The 19,274-nt window shown below is 40.9% G+C and overlaps 1 protein-coding gene across 1 annotated transcript in view; it reads right to left on the reverse strand.

Annotated features, from left to right (window-relative positions):
• LOC139763924 (FACT complex subunit spt16-like) overlaps positions 1–19,274 on the reverse strand; it is a 172,593-nt gene that overhangs the window by 50,861 nt on the left and 102,458 nt on the right. The window contains exons 15-17 of the mRNA XM_071690373.1: positions 14,833–14,944; positions 8,282–8,464; positions 2,948–3,053 (exon numbers count right to left, since the gene is read on the reverse strand). Of these exons, the coding sequence (XP_071546474.1) occupies positions 2,948–3,053; positions 8,282–8,464; positions 14,833–14,944 (401 nt within the window). The remainder of the gene's footprint in view (positions 1–2,947; positions 3,054–8,281; positions 8,465–14,832; positions 14,945–19,274) is intronic.

Consider the following 19,274-nt stretch of genomic DNA (forward strand, 5'->3'; position numbering starts at 1 on the left):
AAATGATAAAGAATACTTCCCACGCATTCCTCACGTGTTGTAAAAGGCGACTAAAGGGGACAGGAGCGGGAGGCTAGAAACCCTCCCTTCCTTGTATTTAAACTTTCTAAAAGGGGAAACAGAGGAAGGAGTCATGCGGGGAGTGCTCATCCTCCTTGAAGGCTCAGATTGGGGTGGTGTCTAAATGTGTGTGGATGTAACCAAGATGAGAAAAAAGGAGAGATAGGAAGTATGTTTCAAGAAAGGAACCTGGATGTTTTAGCTCTGAGTGAAACGAAGCTCAAGGGTTAAGGGGAAGAGTGGTTTGGGAATGTTTGGGAGAAAAGTCAGGGGTTGGTGAGAGGACAAGAGCAAGGGAAGTAGTAGCACTACTGCTGAAACAGGAGTGGTGGGAGTACATGATAGAGTGTAAGAAAGTAAACTCTAGATTGATATGAGTAAAACTGAAAGTGGATGGAGAGATGGGTGATTAGTGGTGCATATGCACCTGGGCAGGAGAAGAAAGATCATGAGAGGTAAGTGTTTTGGGAGCAGCTGAGTGAGTGTGTTAGTAGTTTTGATGCACGAGACCAGGTTATAGTGATGGGTGATTTGAATGCAATGGTGAGTAATGTGGCAGTTGAGGGAATAATTGGTGTACATGGGGTGTTCAGTGTTGTAAATGGAAATGGAGAAGAGCTTGTAGATTTGTGTGCTGAAAAAGGACTGGTGATTGGGAATACCTGGTTTAATAAGAGAGATATACATAAGTATATGTATGTAAGTAGGAGAGATGGCCAGAGAGCATTACTGGATTACGTGTTAATTGATAGGCGCGTGAAAGAGAGACTTTTAGATGTTAATGTGCTGAGAGGTGCAATTGGAGGGATGTCTGATCATTATCTTGTGGAGATGAAGGAGAAGATTTGTAGTGGTTTTCAGAAAAGAAAAGAGAAGGCTGGGGTGAAGAGAGTAAGTGATCTTGGGAAGGAGGCTTGTGTGAAGAAGTACCCAGACAGACTGAGTGGAGAATGGAAAAAGTTGAGAGCAAAGGACGTAAGGGGAGTGGGGGAGGAATGGGATGTATCTAGGGAAGCAGTGATGGCCTGCGCAAAAGATGCTTGTGGCATGAGAAGCGTGGAAGGTGGACAGATTAGAAAGGGTGGTGAGTGGTGGGATGAAGAAGTAAGACTATTAGTGAAAGAGAAGAGAGAGGCATTTGGACAACTTTTGCAGGGAAATAGTGCAAATGAGTGGGAGATGTATAAAAGAAAGAGGCAGAAGGTCAAGAGAAAGTGCAAGAGGTGAAAAAGAGTGGCAGATATTGGGTGTTTTGGTCGAGGTGGTGTATGAAGTGAGAGGGTTTGGGAGAATGATTTGGTAAACAGAGAAGAGGTAGTAAAAGCCATGCGGAAGATGAAAGCCAGAAAGGCAGTGGGTTTGGATGGTAGTGCAGTGGAATTTATCAAAAAAGGTGGTAACTGTGTTGCTGACTGGTTGGTAAGGATATTTAATGTACGTATGACTCATGGTAAGGTGCCTGAGGATTGGCGGAATGCATGCATAGTGCCACTGTACAAAGGCAAAGGGGATAAAGGTGAGTGCTCAAATTACAGAGGTATAAGTTTGTTGAGTATTCCTGGGAAATTATATGGGAGGGTATTGACTGAGAGGGTGAAAGCATGTACAGAGCATCAGATTGGGGAAGAGCAGCGTGGTTTCAGAAATGGTAGAGGATGTGTGGATCAGGTGTTTGCTTTGAAGAATGTATGTGAGAAATACTTAGAAAAGCAAATGGATTTGTATGTAGCATTTATGGATCTAGAGAAGGCATAGGATAGAGTTGATAGAGATACTCTGAGGAAGGTATTAAGAAATATATGGTGTGGGACAAAAGTTGCTAGAAGCAGTGAAAAGTATTTATCGAGAATGCAAGGTATTTATATTTATTTATTTTGCTTTGTCGCTGTCTCCCGCGTTAGCAGGTAGCCAGGAAACAGACGAAAGAATGGCCCGCACCCACCCACATAAACATGTATTACATACACTTCCACACATGCAACATATACATACCTATACATCCAACGTATAATATATATACAACACAGACATATACATATATACGCATCTCATAATTCATACTGTCTGCCTTATTCATTCCCATCGCCCACACATGAAATGAACAACCCCCTCCCCTCATGTGCGAGCAGTGCTAGGAAAAGACAACAAAGGCCCATTCGTTCACACTCAGTCTCTAGCTGTCATGTAATAATGCACCGAAACCACAGCTCCCTTTCCCCATCATGCCCACAAATCTATGTTACAAAGCCTCACATGCCCTGGTTCAATCCATTGACAGCACGTCGACCCCAGTATACCACATTGTTCCAATTCACTCTATTCCTTCCACGTCTTTCACCCTCCTGCATGTTCAGGCCCCAATTGCTCAAAATCTTTTTCACTCCATCTTTCCACCTCCAATTTGGTCTTCCACTTCTTATTCCCTCCACCTCTGACACATATATCCTCTTTGTCAATCTTTCCTCACTCATTCTCCCCATGTGACCAAACCATTTCAAAACACCCTCTCCTGCTCTCTCAACCACACTCTTTTTATTACCACACATCTCTCTTACCCTTTCATTACTTACTCGATCAAACCACCTCACACAACATATTGTCCTCAAATATCTCATTTCCAATACATCCACCCTCCTCCTCACAACTCTATCTATAGCCCACGCCTCGCAACCATATAACATTGTTGGAACCACATTTCCATCAAACATACCCATTTTTGCTTTCCGAGATAATGTTCTCGCCTTCGACACATGCACAAGGAAAATCTATGGCAGAGGGACCTTCACATGTAATAGTCTCCCATATGAGAGCAAATAGTGGCAATGACAAACACAAATACATATTTATAAGCAAAAAATAATTGAGTTAAATTATCCTCTGAGTATACCTGAAGTGGGTTGAAGAAGAACTGTAGAACGGAAAGGAGCACCAGGGAATCCCAGGTCACGGAAAGGAGTATCAAATTCTATTTGATGTTTCGTCATTGTTTCCACCTTTGGGAAAAAAAAAGAAAGAAAAAATCCATTAAGTACAGTTGACATAAAAAAGAGCATTAATTGTAATCAAAGTCTTGAATAATAAAATACCTCAGTGACACAACTACTATTCACCATGTGTTTGATGGTGAATGAAAAGAATTACGTTTAAAGCAAGGAGAGTGAATGGTCTGCAGCAGGGATGTGTGATGTTTCCATGGTTGTTTAATTTCTTTGTGGATGGGGTGGTGATGGATGCATTTATGCAACAGTCTTGGAGAGAGGGGATAAGAGAGCCTGGGAAGTGAGCCAGTTGTTGTTTGCTGATGATAGAGCACTGGTGGATGATTTGAATGAGAAACTTTAGAAGTTATTGACTATGATCAGAAGTGTGTGTGAAGAAGGTGAATAAAAGCAAGGTTATTAGGTTTAGCAGGGTTGAGGGAAAAGTTAGTTGGCATGAAAGTTTGAATGGAGAAAAATTGGAGGAAGTGAGGAGTTTTAGCTATCTGGGAGTGGACTTGGCAGAACAGAACTATGGAAGCTTGAGCGAGTCATACAGTGAGGGAGGGGGGAAGGTTCTGGGAGCACTGAAGAATGTATGGAAAGAGAGAATGGTATCTGGGAGGGCAAAAATGGGTATATTTGAAGGAGCAGTAGTCCTGACAATATTGTATGGCTCCACGGTATAGGCTATAGATAGAATTATGCAGAAAAGGGCGGATGTAAAGGAGAGTGAATGGTCTGCAGCAGGGATGTGTGATGTTTCCATGGTTGTTTAATTTCTTTGTGGATGGGGTGGTGATGGATGGATTTATGCAACAGTCTTGGAGAGAGGGGATAAGAGAGCCTGGGAAGTGAGCCAATTGTTGTTTGCTGATGATAGAGCACTGGTGGATGATTTGAATGAGAAACTTTAGAAGTTATTGACTATGATCAGAAGTGTGTGTGAAGAAGGTACAGAGTGAATGTGAATAAAAGCAAGGTTATTAGGTTTAGCAGGGTTGAGGGAAAAGTTAGTTGGCATGAAAGCTTGAATGGAGAAAAATTGGAGGAAGTGAGGAGTTTTAGCTATCTGGGAGTGGACTTGGCAGAACAGAACTATGGAAGCTTGAGCGAGTCATACAGTGAGGGAGGGGGGAAGGTTCTGGGAGCACTGAAGAATGTATGGAAAGAGAGAATGGTATCTGGGAGGGCAAAAATGGGTATATTTGAAGGAACAGTAGTCCTGACAATATTGTATGGCTCCACGGTATAGGCTATAGATAGAATTATGCAGAAAAGGGCGGATGTAAAGATTACTTAATACAGGGTTACCCATTGCCATACCATATTTCTGAGCACAATATTCTCCATTAAATTGGAATACACAGTCTTTTATATAAAATTTATCAATTCAATAAAAAACAGACTTTGAAACAGGTAAATGATAAAGAATACTTCCCACGCATTCCTCACGTGTTGTAAAAGGCGACTAAAGGGGACAGGAGCGGGAGGCTAGAAACCCTCCCTTCCTTGTATTTAAACTTTCTAAAAGGGGAAACAGAGGAAGGAGTCATGCGGGGAGTGCTCATCCTCCTTGAAGGCTCAGATTGGGGTGGTGTCTAAATGTGTGTGGATGTAACCAAGATGAGAAAAAAGGAGAGATAGGAAGTATGTTTCAAGAAAGGAACCTGGATGTTTTAGCTCTGAGTGAAACGAAGCTCAAGGGTTAAGGGGAAGAGTGGTTTGGGAATGTTTGGGAGAAAAGTCAGGGGTTGGTGAGAGGACAAGAGCAAGGGAAGTAGTAGCACTACTGCTGAAACAGGAGTGGTGGGAGTACATGATAGAGTGTAAGAAAGTAAACTCTAGATTGATATGAGTAAAACTGAAAGTGGATGGAGAGATGGGTGATTAGTGGTGCATATGCACCTGGGCAGGAGAAGAAAGATCATGAGAGGTAAGTGTTTTGGGAGCAGCTGAGTGAGTGTGTTAGTAGTTTTGATGCACGAGACCAGGTTATAGTGATGGGTGATTTGAATGCAATGGTGAGTAATGTGGCAGTTGAGGGAATAATTGGTGTACATGGGGTGTTCAGTGTTGTAAATGGAAATGGAGAAGAGCTTGTAGATTTGTGTGCTGAAAAAGGACTGGTGATTGGGAATACCTGGTTTAATAAGAGAGATATACATAAGTATATGTATGTAAGTAGGAGAGATGGCCAGAGAGCATTACTGGATTACGTGTTAATTGATAGGCGCGTGAAAGAGAGACTTTTAGATGTTAATGTGCTGAGAGGTGCAATTGGAGGGATGTCTGATCATTATCTTGTGGAGATGAAGGAGAAGATTTGTAGTGGTTTTCAGAAAAGAAAAGAGAAGGCTGGGGTGAAGAGAGTAAGTGATCTTGGGAAGGAGGCTTGTGTGAAGAAGTACCCAGACAGACTGAGTGGAGAATGGAAAAAGTTGAGAGCAAAGGACGTAAGGGGAGTGGGGGAGGAATGGGATGTATCTAGGGAAGCAGTGATGGCCTGCGCAAAAGATGCTTGTGGCATGAGAAGCGTGGAAGGTGGACAGATTAGAAAGGGTGGTGAGTGGTGGGATGAAGAAGTAAGACTATTAGTGAAAGAGAAGAGAGAGGCATTTGGACAACTTTTGCAGGGAAATAGTGCAAATGAGTGGGAGATGTATAAAAGAAAGAGGCAGAAGGTCAAGAGAAAGTGCAAGAGGTGAAAAAGAGTGGCAGATATTGGGTGTTTTGGTCGAGGTGGTGTATGAAGTGAGAGGGTTTGGGAGAATGATTTGGTAAACAGAGAAGAGGTAGTAAAAGCCATGCGGAAGATGAAAGCCAGAAAGGCAGTGGGTTTGGATGGTAGTGCAGTGGAATTTATCAAAAAAGGTGGTAACTGTGTTGCTGACTGGTTGGTAAGGATATTTAATGTACGTATGACTCATGGTAAGGTGCCTGAGGATTGGCGGAATGCATGCATAGTGCCACTGTACAAAGGCAAAGGGGATAAAGGTGAGTGCTCAAATTACAGAGGTATAAGTTTGTTGAGTATTCCTGGGAAATTATATGGGAGGGTATTGACTGAGAGGGTGAAAGCATGTACAGAGCATCAGATTGGGGAAGAGCAGCGTGGTTTCAGAAATGGTAGAGGATGTGTGGATCAGGTGTTTGCTTTGAAGAATGTATGTGAGAAATACTTAGAAAAGCAAATGGATTTGTATGTAGCATTTATGGATCTAGAGAAGGCATAGGATAGAGTTGATAGAGATACTCTGAGGAAGGTATTAAGAATATATGGTGTGGGACAAAAGTTGCTAGAAGCAGTGAAAAGTATTTATCGAGAATGCAAGGTATTTATATTTATTTATTTTGCTTTGTCGCTGTCTCCCGCGTTAGCAAGGTAGCGCAGGGAAACAGACGAAAGAATGCCCGACCCACCCACATAAACATGTATATACATACACGTCCACACATGCAAATATACATACCTATACATCTCAACGTATAAATATATATACACACACAGACATATACATATATACGCATGTACATAATTCATACTGTCTGCCCTTATTCATTCCCATCGCCACACATGAAATAACAACCCCCTCCCCCCTCATGTGTGCGAGGCAGTGCTAGGAAAAGACAACAAAGGCCCCATTCGTTCACACTCAGTCTCTAGCTGTCATGTAATAATGCACCGAAACCACAGCTCCCTTTCCACATCCATGCCCCACAGAACTTTCTATGGTTTACCAAAGACGCCTCACATGCCCTGGTTCAGTCCATTGACAGCACGTCGACCCTGGCATACCACATCATTCCAATTCACTCTATTCCTTGCACGCCTTTCACCCTCCTGCATTTCCAGGCCCCAATCACTCAAAATCTTTTTCACTCCATCTTTCTATCTCCAATTTGGTCTCCCACTTCTCCTCGTTCCCTTCACCTCTGACACATATGTCCTTTTTGTCGATCTTTCCTCACTCATTCTCTCCATGTGACCAAACCATTTCAAAACACCCTCTTCTGCTCTCAACCACACTCTTTTTATTACCACACATCTCTCTTACCCTATTATTACTTACATGATCAAAGCACCTCACACCACATATTGTCCTCAAACATCTCATTTCCAGCACATCCACCCTCCTGCACACAACTCTATCCATAGAACACGCCTTGCAACCATACAACATTGTTGGAAACACTATTCCTTCAAACATACCCATTTTTGCTTTCCGAGATAATGTTCTCGACTTCCACACATTCTTCAAGGCTCCCAGAATATTTGCCCCCTCCCCCACCCTATGATTCACTTCCGCTTCCATGGTTCCATCCGCTGCCAAATCCACTCCCAGATATCTAAAACACTTTACTTCCTCCAGTTTTTGTCCATTCAAACTTACCTCCCAATTAACTTGACCCTCAATCCTACTGTACCTAATAACCTTGCTCTTATTCACATTTACTCTCAACTTTCTTCTTTCACACACTTTACCAAACTCAGTCACCAGCTTATGCAGTTTCTCACATGAATCAGCCACCAGCGCTGTATCATCAGCAAACAATAACTGACTCACTTCCCAAGCTCTCTCATCCACAACAGACTGCATACTTGCCCCTCTTTCCAAAACTCTTGCATTCACCTCCCTAACAACCCCATCCATAAACAAATTAAACAACCATGGAGACATCACACACCCCTGCCGCAAACCTACATTCACTGAGAACCAATCACTTTCCTCTCTTCCTACACGTACACATGGCTTACATCCTCGATAAAAACTTTTCACTGCTTCTAACAACTTGCCTCCCACACCATATAATCTTAATACCTTCCACAGAGCATCTCTATCAACTCTATCACATGCCTTCTCCAGATCCATAAATGCTAGATACAAATCCATTTGCTTTTGAAAGTATCTGGCCCAAGATTCTTCAACACTTTGCCAGCTACCATCAAAAACAGGATGGGATGGGATGGATAGTAGAGAAGTTTAAGAATGCACTAGTTAAGTACCTACAAAGTGTAGCAGACCAGCCAGGCTTTGGGGGATATATAAGCCTGAAGGTCATGGTTTCCAACAGCCTGGTTGACCATGGACCAAATCCACCAGTTTAGGCTGACCCTGGGCTGTGGGGGTGAAGACCCCGGAACACTTTACCAAGTATGCACCAAGTAACCAGTGGGTATGTGAGTCGAGAGACAAGTGGTATGGCACAAAACATAAATCTATATCTATCAGTTTTGATACCTTTTCTGTAAAGCTTTTGAATGCAGATGTCAACTTGTGACGCAGCTCTCGTTCTGCCTGCTCTGCAGAAAGGTCATCACGATCATGCATGTGCTGGTGCTTCCCTAGATCTGTAGTTATTTCACCAACTTCAGTGTAGAACTGCACATCAATATGTTTCTTCTTGCCAAACATAATGGCATGCTGTGGGTAGGGGGGGGGGGGAAACATATCAACATAAAACATATTCATAGCTTCACTATCATTTACTTACCTACCTATTTGTAACAAGATTCTGCCACTATGCATGGTATAAACATAATGCTCACTGTGTATACTGTGCTGCTCATTTGATAATGCTGTTAATTTCATTCTGTGGAATTTGTAAAGTGCTAAAATCTAATACTTATTCAATACTTTTTAAGATAATAATATATATCTCGCTAACGCAGGAGACAGCGACAAAGTATAATTAAACAAAATATTTTATTTCATTTTTTTTTTAATTTTGCTTTGTCGCTGTCTCCCGCGTTTGCGAGGTAGCGCAAGGAAACAGACGAAAGAAATGGCCCAACCCACCCCCATACACATGTATATACATACACGTCCACACACGCAAATATACATACCTATACATCTCAATGTACACATATATATACACACACAGACATATACATATATACACATGTACATAGGGGAGAAAGAATACTTCCCACGTATTCCCTGCGTGTCGTACAAGGCGACTAAAAGGGGAGGGAGCGGGGGCTGGAAATCCTCCCCTCTCGTTTTCTTTTTTTTTTCCCAAAAGAAGGAACAGAGAAGGGGGCAAGGTGAGGATATTCCCTCAAAGGCCCAGTCCTCTGTTCTTAACGCTACCTCACTAACGCGGGAAATGGCGAATGGTTTGAAAGAAAGAAAGAAAACATAATTCATACTGTCTACCTTTATTTATTCCAATCGCCACCTCGCTACACATGGAATAACATCCCCCTCCCCCCTCATGTGTGCGAGGTAGCATTAGGAAAAGACAACAAAGGCCCCATTCGTTCACACTCAGTCTCTAGCTGTCATGTAATAATGCCCGAAACCACAGCTCCCTTTCCACATCCAGGCCCCACAAAACTTTCCATGGTTTACCCCAGACGCTCCACAGGCCCTGATTCAATCCACTGACAACACGTCAACCCCAGTATACCACATCGATCCAATTCACTCTATTCCTTGCACGCCTTTCATCCTTTCAGGCCCCAATCACTCAAAATCTTTTTCACTCCATCTTTCCACCTCCAATTTGGTTCCCCACTTCTCCTCGTTCCCTCCACCTCCGACACATATATCCTCTTTGTCAATCTTTCCTCACTCATTCTCTCCATGTGACCAAACCATTTCAAAACACCCTCTTCTGCTCTCTCAACCACACTCTTTTTATTTCCACACATCTCTCTTACCCTTACATTACTTACTCGATCAAACCACCTCACACCACATATTGTCCTCAAACATCTCATTTCCAGCACATCCACCCTCCTGCGCACAACTCTATCCATAGCCCACGCCTTGCAGCCATACAACATTGTTGGAACCACTATTCCTTCAAACATACCCATTTTTGCTTTCCGAGATAATGTTCTCGACTTCCACACATTCTTCAAGGCTCCCAGGATTTTCGCCCCCTCCTCCACCCTATGATTCACTTCTGCTTCCATGGTTCCATCCGCTGCCAGATCCACTCCCAGATATCTAAAACACTTTACTTCCTCCAGTTTTTCTCCATTCAAACTTACCTCCCAATTGACTTGACCCTCAACCCTACTGTACCTAATAACCTTGCTCTTATTCACATTTACTCTTAACTTTCTTCTTTCACACACTTTACCAAACTCAGTCACCAGCTTATGCAGTTTCTCACATGAATCAGCCACCAGCGCTGTATCATCAGCGAACAACAACTGACTCACTTCCCAAGCTCTCTCATCCCCAACAGACTTCATACTTGCCCCTCTTTCCAAAACTCTTGCATTCACCTCTCTAACAACCCCATCCATAAACAAATTAAACAACCATGGAGACATCACACACCCCTGCCGCAAACCTACATTCACTGAGAACCAATCACTTTCCTCTCTTCCTACACGTACACATGCCTTACATCCTCGATAAAAACTTTTCACTGCTTCTAACAACTTGCCTCCCACACCATATATTCTTAATACCTTCTACAGAGCATCTCTATCAACTCTATCACATGCCTTCTCCAGATCCATAAATGCTACATACAAATCCATTTGCTTTTCAAAGTATTTCTCTCATGCATTCTTCAAAGCAAACACCTGATCCACACATCCTCTACCACTTCTGAAACCACACTGCTCTTCCCCAATCTGATGCTCTGTACATGCCTTTACCCTCTCAATCAATACCCTCCCATATAATTTACCAGGAGTACTCAACAAACTTATACCTCTGTAATTTGAGCACTCACTCTTATCCCCTTTGCCTTTGTACAATGGCACTATGCAAGCATTCCGCCAATCCTCAGGCACCTCACCATGAATCATACATACATTAAATAACCTTACCAACCAGTCAATAATACAGTCACCCCCTTTTTTAATATATTCCACTGCAATACCATCCAAACCTGCTGCTTTGCTGGCTTTCATCTTCTGCAAAGCTTTTACTACCTCTTCTCTGTTTACCAAATCATTTTCCCTAACCCTCTCACTTTGCACACCACCTCGACCAAAACACCCTATATCTGCCACTCTATCATCAAACACATTCAACAAACCTTCAAAATACTCACTCCATCTCCTTTTCACATCACCACTACTTGTTATTACCTCCCCATTTGCCCCCTTCACTGAAGTACCCATTTGTTCCCCTGTCTTACGCACTTTATTTACCTCCTTCGAAAACATCTTTTTATTCTCCCTAAAATTTAATGATACTCTCTCACCCCAACTCTCATTTGCCCTCTTTTTCACCTCTTGCACCTTTCTTTGACCTCCTGCCTCTTTCTTTTATACATCTCCCACTCATTTGCATTTCTTCCCTGCAAAAATCGTCCAAATGCTATCTTGGGTAAATTTTGTGATACAGGGAAGATAATGGATAGAAAAGTGCATGGAAGACGACTTACTGGATCACTTACAAGAATAATGAAGGGTAGAGGTGTAAGTGTGGAAGTGCAGAAATGATTAAGGAACAGCATAGTCCTTCTGACCCTGACCTATGCAGCCAAGACATGGACATGGAATGAGCCACAGAATTCAGGCAGTGAAAATGAATTGTTTGATATGAGAATGTGGTGTGACTAGATGGAATCAAGAAAAATAAGGGGGTATGGCAGGGAATGCAAAGGGAATGAGTTTCAGAGTGTAGGAGTGCATGAAATATGATACTTTTAGGCAGTCTGGGCATTTGAAAAGAATGCACAGCTGGAAGTTTCCAAGGAGAGTGTATGACAGTATGATTAAAGATGTTGATGTGAGAAGAAGACCACCTGTGACATAAGGAAATGGTGAGGAAGAGTATTAGGAGAGAAATGGTGGAAGAATGTGTGCAATGATGTATGCGAGGGAGGCATGTAAAGACAGGGATAAGTGGAGACTCATTTGCTGCAGCCATCTGCTTGATGAGAGCTCCTGGAGGGAACAGCATGTGACTGATAGAGAGATCCACTTCCTTCAAATTATCTCCGTTCAAACTCACACCCCAACTAACCAGTTTCAGTTTTTGCTAAAAACTCTCAGACCCATTTTCCAAGCTTATCTATCTAAATAACTTGATCCAGTTTTCTTGCCCCTTGCATAAATGTTTCAAGTATGTTCTTGTGGTGTGATAGTAGTTATGATTGTGTGCTATAATCTGGCACAAAGTCATGACCAGAGTGTGCTATTATCTGGCACAAATTAATTTCCAAAGTTATTTCTAATCAGTGTCCCAGTAGGAGTTTCTTGATCATTCTTTCAAACTTATTACATGATATGTACAGTTCAGTGGTCTCTGTTATTTTGGCAGCTCATATCCTTTTTGAACTGGTGCCTTCTACATAATAAGTAATCAACTCCACAGATGAATTCCTTTATATTCTCTGCTCTACAATTCCAGATGGACTTGGCATCTCTTGATGTTGAAAGCCTTCCTACCAACATTCCAAAAGACACCACCATCATCATCATCATCATCATCATCACCTGTGACATTGTGTAAAACTACCCAGACCCAAACCCACCAAACATCCCATGCACCACCCACAACACCTGGAAGCTTGCACAATACAGGCTTCATTCCCACACAATGACAGCACTCCATATTATCAGATAGGAGTGGCCATGGCTCACCACTAGGGGGCACTTTTGTTGCATTTTGCATGTGCATATTACAATGCATACACAAAATGATCATATAAAATGTTTTTGATGAGTGTTTACAAACTGAAAATCACAAGAAAAGACTATTGCCATGGCCACCCCCTTGAGGGAGTTCCTGAAGTAAATGGGCATCAGAGATATAGAGAGATTTACAAACAGGCAAAGGTGGGCTGCAGCCCTCTCATTCCAATGCTTTAATTTTCTTTATGCCCTTTTTGTTTTTCCATCATTATGAGTGTGTTATGAATTATAATGCATGAATATTTAAACAGATATTATAACATTTTTGACGAGAGCTGTGATATTCAGCATCTCTCTATATACAGCTGTTTCATTTTTTCATGTCTTTTTTTTTTTTTTCTCCCGCGTTTGCGAGGTAGTGCAAGGAAACCGACGAAAGAAATGGCCCAACCCACCCCCATACACATGTATATACATACGTCCACACACGCAAATATACATACCTACACAGCTTTCCATGGTTTACCCCAGACGCTTCACATACCCTGATTCAATCCACTGACAGCACGTCAACCCCGGTATACCACATCGATCCAATTCACTCTATTCCTTGCCCTCCTTTCACCCTCCTGCATGTTCAGGCCCCGATCACACAAAATCTTTTTCACTCCATCTTTCCACCTCCAATTTGGTCTCCCACTTCTCCTCGTTCCCTCCACCTCCGACATATATATCCTCTTGGTCAATCTTTCCTCACTCATTCTCTTCGTGTGCCCAAACCATTTTAAAACACCCTCATCTGCTCTCTCAACCACGCTCTTTTTATTTCCACACATCTCTCTTACTCTTACATTACTTACTCGATCAAACCACCGCACACCACACATTGTCCTCAAACATCTCATTTCCAGCACATCCATCCTCCTGCGCACAACTCTATCCATAGCCCACGCCTCGCAACCATACAACATTTTACATATGTATATTCATAGGATAAGGAGCAAGAAATCTCTTACACTTGAGGAAGTTTATGCCATAGTGCAGGCTTCACCCATAATCATTTCAATTTCCCCCAGACTATCAAAAGTGTTTCTTTTCATAACTGATCACTGTTTCCCGTGTTAGTGAAGCAATGCCAGGAACAGACAAAGAATGGCCACACTGGCTCACATCCATTCTCTAGCTATCATATGTAATGCATCAAAACCACAGCTCCCTATGCACAATCAGACTTCACAGACCATGCTATGGTTCATCAAGGCCATATTACATGCCCTGATTCAGTCCACTGACAGCACTTTATCCCCTGTACACCACATCATTCCAATTCACCCTATACTGTGGAAACCTTTCACCCTCCGGCATCTTTAGGTGCTCCTTCTTCCCTCCACTTCTGAAATTTATATCTTCTTTGTTAAACATTCTGCATTCATTCTCTCCATATGTCCAAACCATTTCAGCACTCTCTCTTCAGCTAGCTCAATCACACTCTATATTACCACATCTCTTATCCTTTCATTACTCACTCAACCAAACTACCCCTACCACATACCGTCTTCAAACATTTCATTTCCAACACATCCACCCTCTCCCGCACATCACCATTTGTAACCCATGCCTTGCATCCATATAAGATTTTTGGGACTACTACACTTTCAATCATACCCATTTTTACCCTTCCAGATAAGAATCTCTCTTTCCATTCATTATTCAGTGCTCTCAGAACCTTCATCCTCTCACCCACCCTATATAGAATTCACTTCATCTTCCATGATTGCACTTGCTACCATGTTCATCCTAGGCTATTTAAAAACACTCATCCAATTTTTCTTTATTTAAACTCACATCTCACTTAACTTGTCCTTCAACCCTGTTACATCTAATAACCTTGCTTTTATTCACATTTACTCTCAGCTCTCAACTGTTCTTTTTTAGAAAAGTTAATGCACTATATCTAAACATTATAGATTTACTATGATAAGATAAAGAGGTATAAAAATAGTTTAACTATCATTTTCAAAAATTGCTGGAGAACTGAAAGTTTTTGGAATTGCAGCTGGAAATTCTTCATAAAGCCAAAGGGCTAACATCCAAAAGGCATACAGGTAGTCATGCGTTCTTTAACTAATCACGAAATACCCCTTCTGCTTATCCCTGAGTAACTGTTAACAAAGATCATGTATATTTCATATTCAATTACTGGGGGAAATAAAATAAAAAGAGAGGGAGACTTACCCTAAGATGGAAATGAAGCAGAATGATCATTTCTCCCTCACAAGGTTGGAAGAATGCATTCTTTATGTTGTTGTAGAGAATGTCCACCTTATCACCACGTACACTGGTATACCTGTGAAAAAAAAATATTTACTTTTAAATCATTAAAAGTTAATGACGACTGGATCCAGGGAGAGTTTTGGAAGGGAAAAATACGACCACGTAGCTAACAAGCAGACTAAGGAACAGAGCAATTCTGACAACACCAACTAATATGTATGACAAATGGATGTGGAATGGCACAGACAATTCCAAAATTTAAGCTCCTGAAATGAGATATATGAGGGATGGTGGTAGTGTTAGCCAATAGATTAAAGTAAATGATTCTTAACTCCACAGGACATGTGGGACATCAAATAGAATTAACAAGTCAGCAAGTCAAGAGACACCCTGAAGTGGTTTAGTAATCAGTAGAGGTGTTAGATCAATAGGTTGGTAAAATACATATATAATGGAGGAAGGCAGAAGGAAATAGAATGCAAGTTAGACAGCAAAAACAAAACAGTGGTGGAACAGTCAATTAGAAATATGCCTGTTGTCTGAGACAGTAGCTCATAAGAAACTCAATGAGACCACTAACTAACATCATAGAGTAAGATAGATAAATCTATGCAGAGAAAATAAGTTATACAACAAAGAAAATGTCAATATGGTGCATATATTGCTGAAAATATCAAAAGAAACCCAATGGACTTTTATAGTTAAGTCAGAAGCAAGAGAGTCATTACCTGGTCAACTGGTCCAATAATTAAGGAAAACAATGACTTGGTTCAGAACAACAAAGCCACATCAAAAGTCTTAAATGACTGTTTTGCATCTGTGATTACAATCAAAGACACAACCCATGTCCTGAATCCAGTTTCACTGATAAGAGAGCATGTTCTTCAATGGCAATCAATAATAATAATAATAATAATGATAACAATAAAAAAGATGAAAATACATAAAACGGCAGTCCCTAATATGGTTTAACCACGAATAACAAAAGAGGCAAAAAATGAGATAGTTAAGCCCTTAAATGCCCTTTTCAATAAGTCCCAGGTGAATGGAAATTGGACAATATAACAATAATAATCAACAAAGTTACTGCCCACAAATCATCATCCAATTAGCTTTATGCCTATAGGTGGAAAACTGATGGAAATCATCGTTCGAGATAGAATTGTAAACCATCTAGAGTACCACCAATCAATAAACAATTCTCAGCATGGTTTGACAAAATTGCTCAAGTCTGACAAATCTGCATGATTTAAAGTTTAGGATCAAGCAGTCTTAGGACCAATTCTTTTATATATCTGTGATACTAAAAATGAGCTACATTGCAAGTTATCAACATCAGCTGATGATATAAAGTTGGAAAATAAATCTAAAAATGAACTTAAAGATCTAAAGCTTCAAACTGACATATACAAACAGACGGACAGGCCCTATACACGATAAATGAATTCTAATATTGATAAATGCAAAGTTATGCAAATTAGTAGCAAAAACAAATTGCAAGCTATAGTATGAATTCTGTTGAACTACAAAAGGCAAATGAGGGAAAAGACTCGGGCATAATAATCTTTAGCGACTTAAAACCAAGTAATCAGCACAAAGAGGCAGTGAATAAAGTAAAAAAAAAATCCTTGGATTTATAGGTAGGGCCTTCAAATCTATGTCCAAAGAAATCATCTTTATTCTTTACAATTCATTGGCTTGTCCCCCATCTTGGATATTGTGTTCAGTTTTGTTATCCTATTTCAAAAAAAGCTGCTAACTTGATTCTTGGGCTGAGAGAAGGCTAAGAGGTAATCTTATACACGTACTGAAAATTATCAAAGGCTTTGATAACCTTGATCTATCAGGTTACTTAAGGCTTGATTCACCTAGTCTCACTTGCAGTACTGGATACAAACTCACATGGAACAATTTGGCAATTAGAATGGCTGAGAGTTGAACTATAGAAAAGTTTAAGAATAGACATGATAAATATTTCACTTCAAGTCTACAACTTAACATTATTTGTAATTCCTTAAGTCACACTGACAATTTGCAGGTTATCCTTATTGAATTACCTGTATACCTTCTAACTTTTACCACACTAATCTGCGAGTTTCTGATATTTTCCACTATCACAAACAGCTTTAAAAGAACCCTATGATCTGTTGCTGTTTGAATTCCTTCGTATTTGTAAAACGCATAATACAGCTGCATATACTTGTAGTACAATCAGAAGAATTATTTTCTGCACAATGTTTACAAACTGACATTAAGCCTGTGAAAATAGAAGGGGCACAACTTGTATATGGTAAACAAGGAAAGTTACCACACTACAATATTATCACACTTACATGTGAAAGCATTCAAGATGTATTTGATTTTATCATAAATGATGAGGAACAAAATTTTCTTTTATGTGATATCATGTTCTATTGCAATTGTGCTTTTAGGAATACTGTGGTCTCCCTACACAAATTCCCAGGTTCATGTGTATGAGGGAATACCTAGCAATGAATAACTATGATGAGATTTTGCCATAAGGCATTGTTAGCATGGAGCACTCACTAGAGTGCTTAGTAGTTATGAGATTTTACCAAGAGGAGGGACTAGTGCATACCACTCACCACATATGCCAACATGTGGTATTCCCAGGAAGTTACCCATCCAAGTACTAATCCAACCAATAGTTCTTTAATCGTTTCACAGTTGCGAAAAACATTGCAAGTCTGAATTTTTTTTCTTTTTGTTTAATAGTGAATGGCAAGACAGGTAAAACATTCTCTTATCAAAGACCATCTTAGATGAAAGAAAGATTTACTACTAGGTTACAACATGTAATAAGTCACATACCTCACCTTATACCTTACTTCGTGTGTGGCAGGGTGGTGACAGGAATGGATGAAGGGAGCATGTATGAATATGTACGTGTATATATGTATGTATGTATACGTATATATTGAAATGTATAGGTATGTATATGTGCGTGTGTGGATGTGTATGTATATTCATGTGTATGTGGGTGGGTTGGGCCATTTCTTTTGTCTGTTTCCTTGCGCTACCTTGCTAACGCAGGAGACAGCGATAAAGCAAAATAAAATAAAATAAAAAAAATTCCTATGAGTCCACAGGGAAATGAAACACGACAAGTTTCCAAGTGCGCTTTTGTGTAATAATCACATCATCAGGGGAGACATGAGAGAAATAAGTCAGTTGATATACATCGAAGAGATGAAGCTAGGATGCCATTTGGTTTACCAAATACATACACACATATACATATATACACATGTACATATTCATACCTATATATTCATATCCCTGGGGATAGGGGAGAAAGAATACTTCCCATGTATTCCCTGCGCGTCGTAGAAGGCGACTAAAAGGGGGGGGAGCGGGGGGCTGAAAATCCTCCCCTCTCGTTATATTTTTAATTTTCCAAAAGAAGGAACAGAGAAGGGGGCCAGGTGAGCATATTCCCTCAAAGGCCCAGTCCACTGTTCTTAATGCTACCTCGCTAACACGGGAAATGGCGAGTAGTTTGAAAGAAAAAAGAAAGATATATGTATATATGTACCTCGCACACATGAGGGGGAGGGGAATGTTATTTCATGTGTGGCAAGGTGGCGATGGGAATAAATAAGGGCAGACAGTATGAATTATGTACATGTGTATATATGTATATGTCTGTGTGTGTATATATATGTGTACATTGAGATGTATAGGTATGTATATTTGCGTGTGTGGACGTGTATGTATATACATGTGTATGGGGGTGGGTTGGGCCATTTCTTTCGTCTGTTTCCTTGCACTACCTCGCAAACACGGGAGACAGCGACAAAGCAAAAATACTAAAAATGTATGTGTGTGTATATATTTTTTTTTTTTTTTTTTTTTTATACTTTGTCGCTGTCTCCCGCGTTTGCGAGGTAGCGCAAGGAAACAGACGAAAGAAATGGCCCCCCCCCCCCCATACACATGTACATACACACGTCCACACACGCAAATATACATACCTACACAGCTTTCCATGGTTTACCCCAGACGCTTCACATGCCTTGATTCAATCCACTGACAGCACGTCAAACCCTGTATACCACATCGCTCCAATTCACTCTATTCCTTGCCCTCCTTTCACCCTCCTGCATGTTCAGGCCCCGATCACACAAAATCTTTTTCACTCCATCTTTCCACCTCCAATTTGGTCTCCCTCTTCTCCTCGTTCCCTCCACCTCCGACACATATATCCTCTTGGTCAATCTTTCCTCACTCATTCTCTCCATGTGCCCAAACCATTTCAAAACACCCTCTTCTGCTCTCTCAACCACGCTCTTTTTATTTCCACACATCTCTCTTACCCTTACGTTACTTACTCGATCAAACCACCTCACACCACACATTGTCCTCAAACATCTCATTTCCAG

The sequence above is a fragment of the Panulirus ornatus genome, chromosome 48, assembly GCF_036320965.1.
Source record: "Panulirus ornatus isolate Po-2019 chromosome 48, ASM3632096v1, whole genome shotgun sequence".
Classification (NCBI taxonomy): Eukaryota; Metazoa; Arthropoda; class Malacostraca; order Decapoda; family Palinuridae; genus Panulirus; species Panulirus ornatus.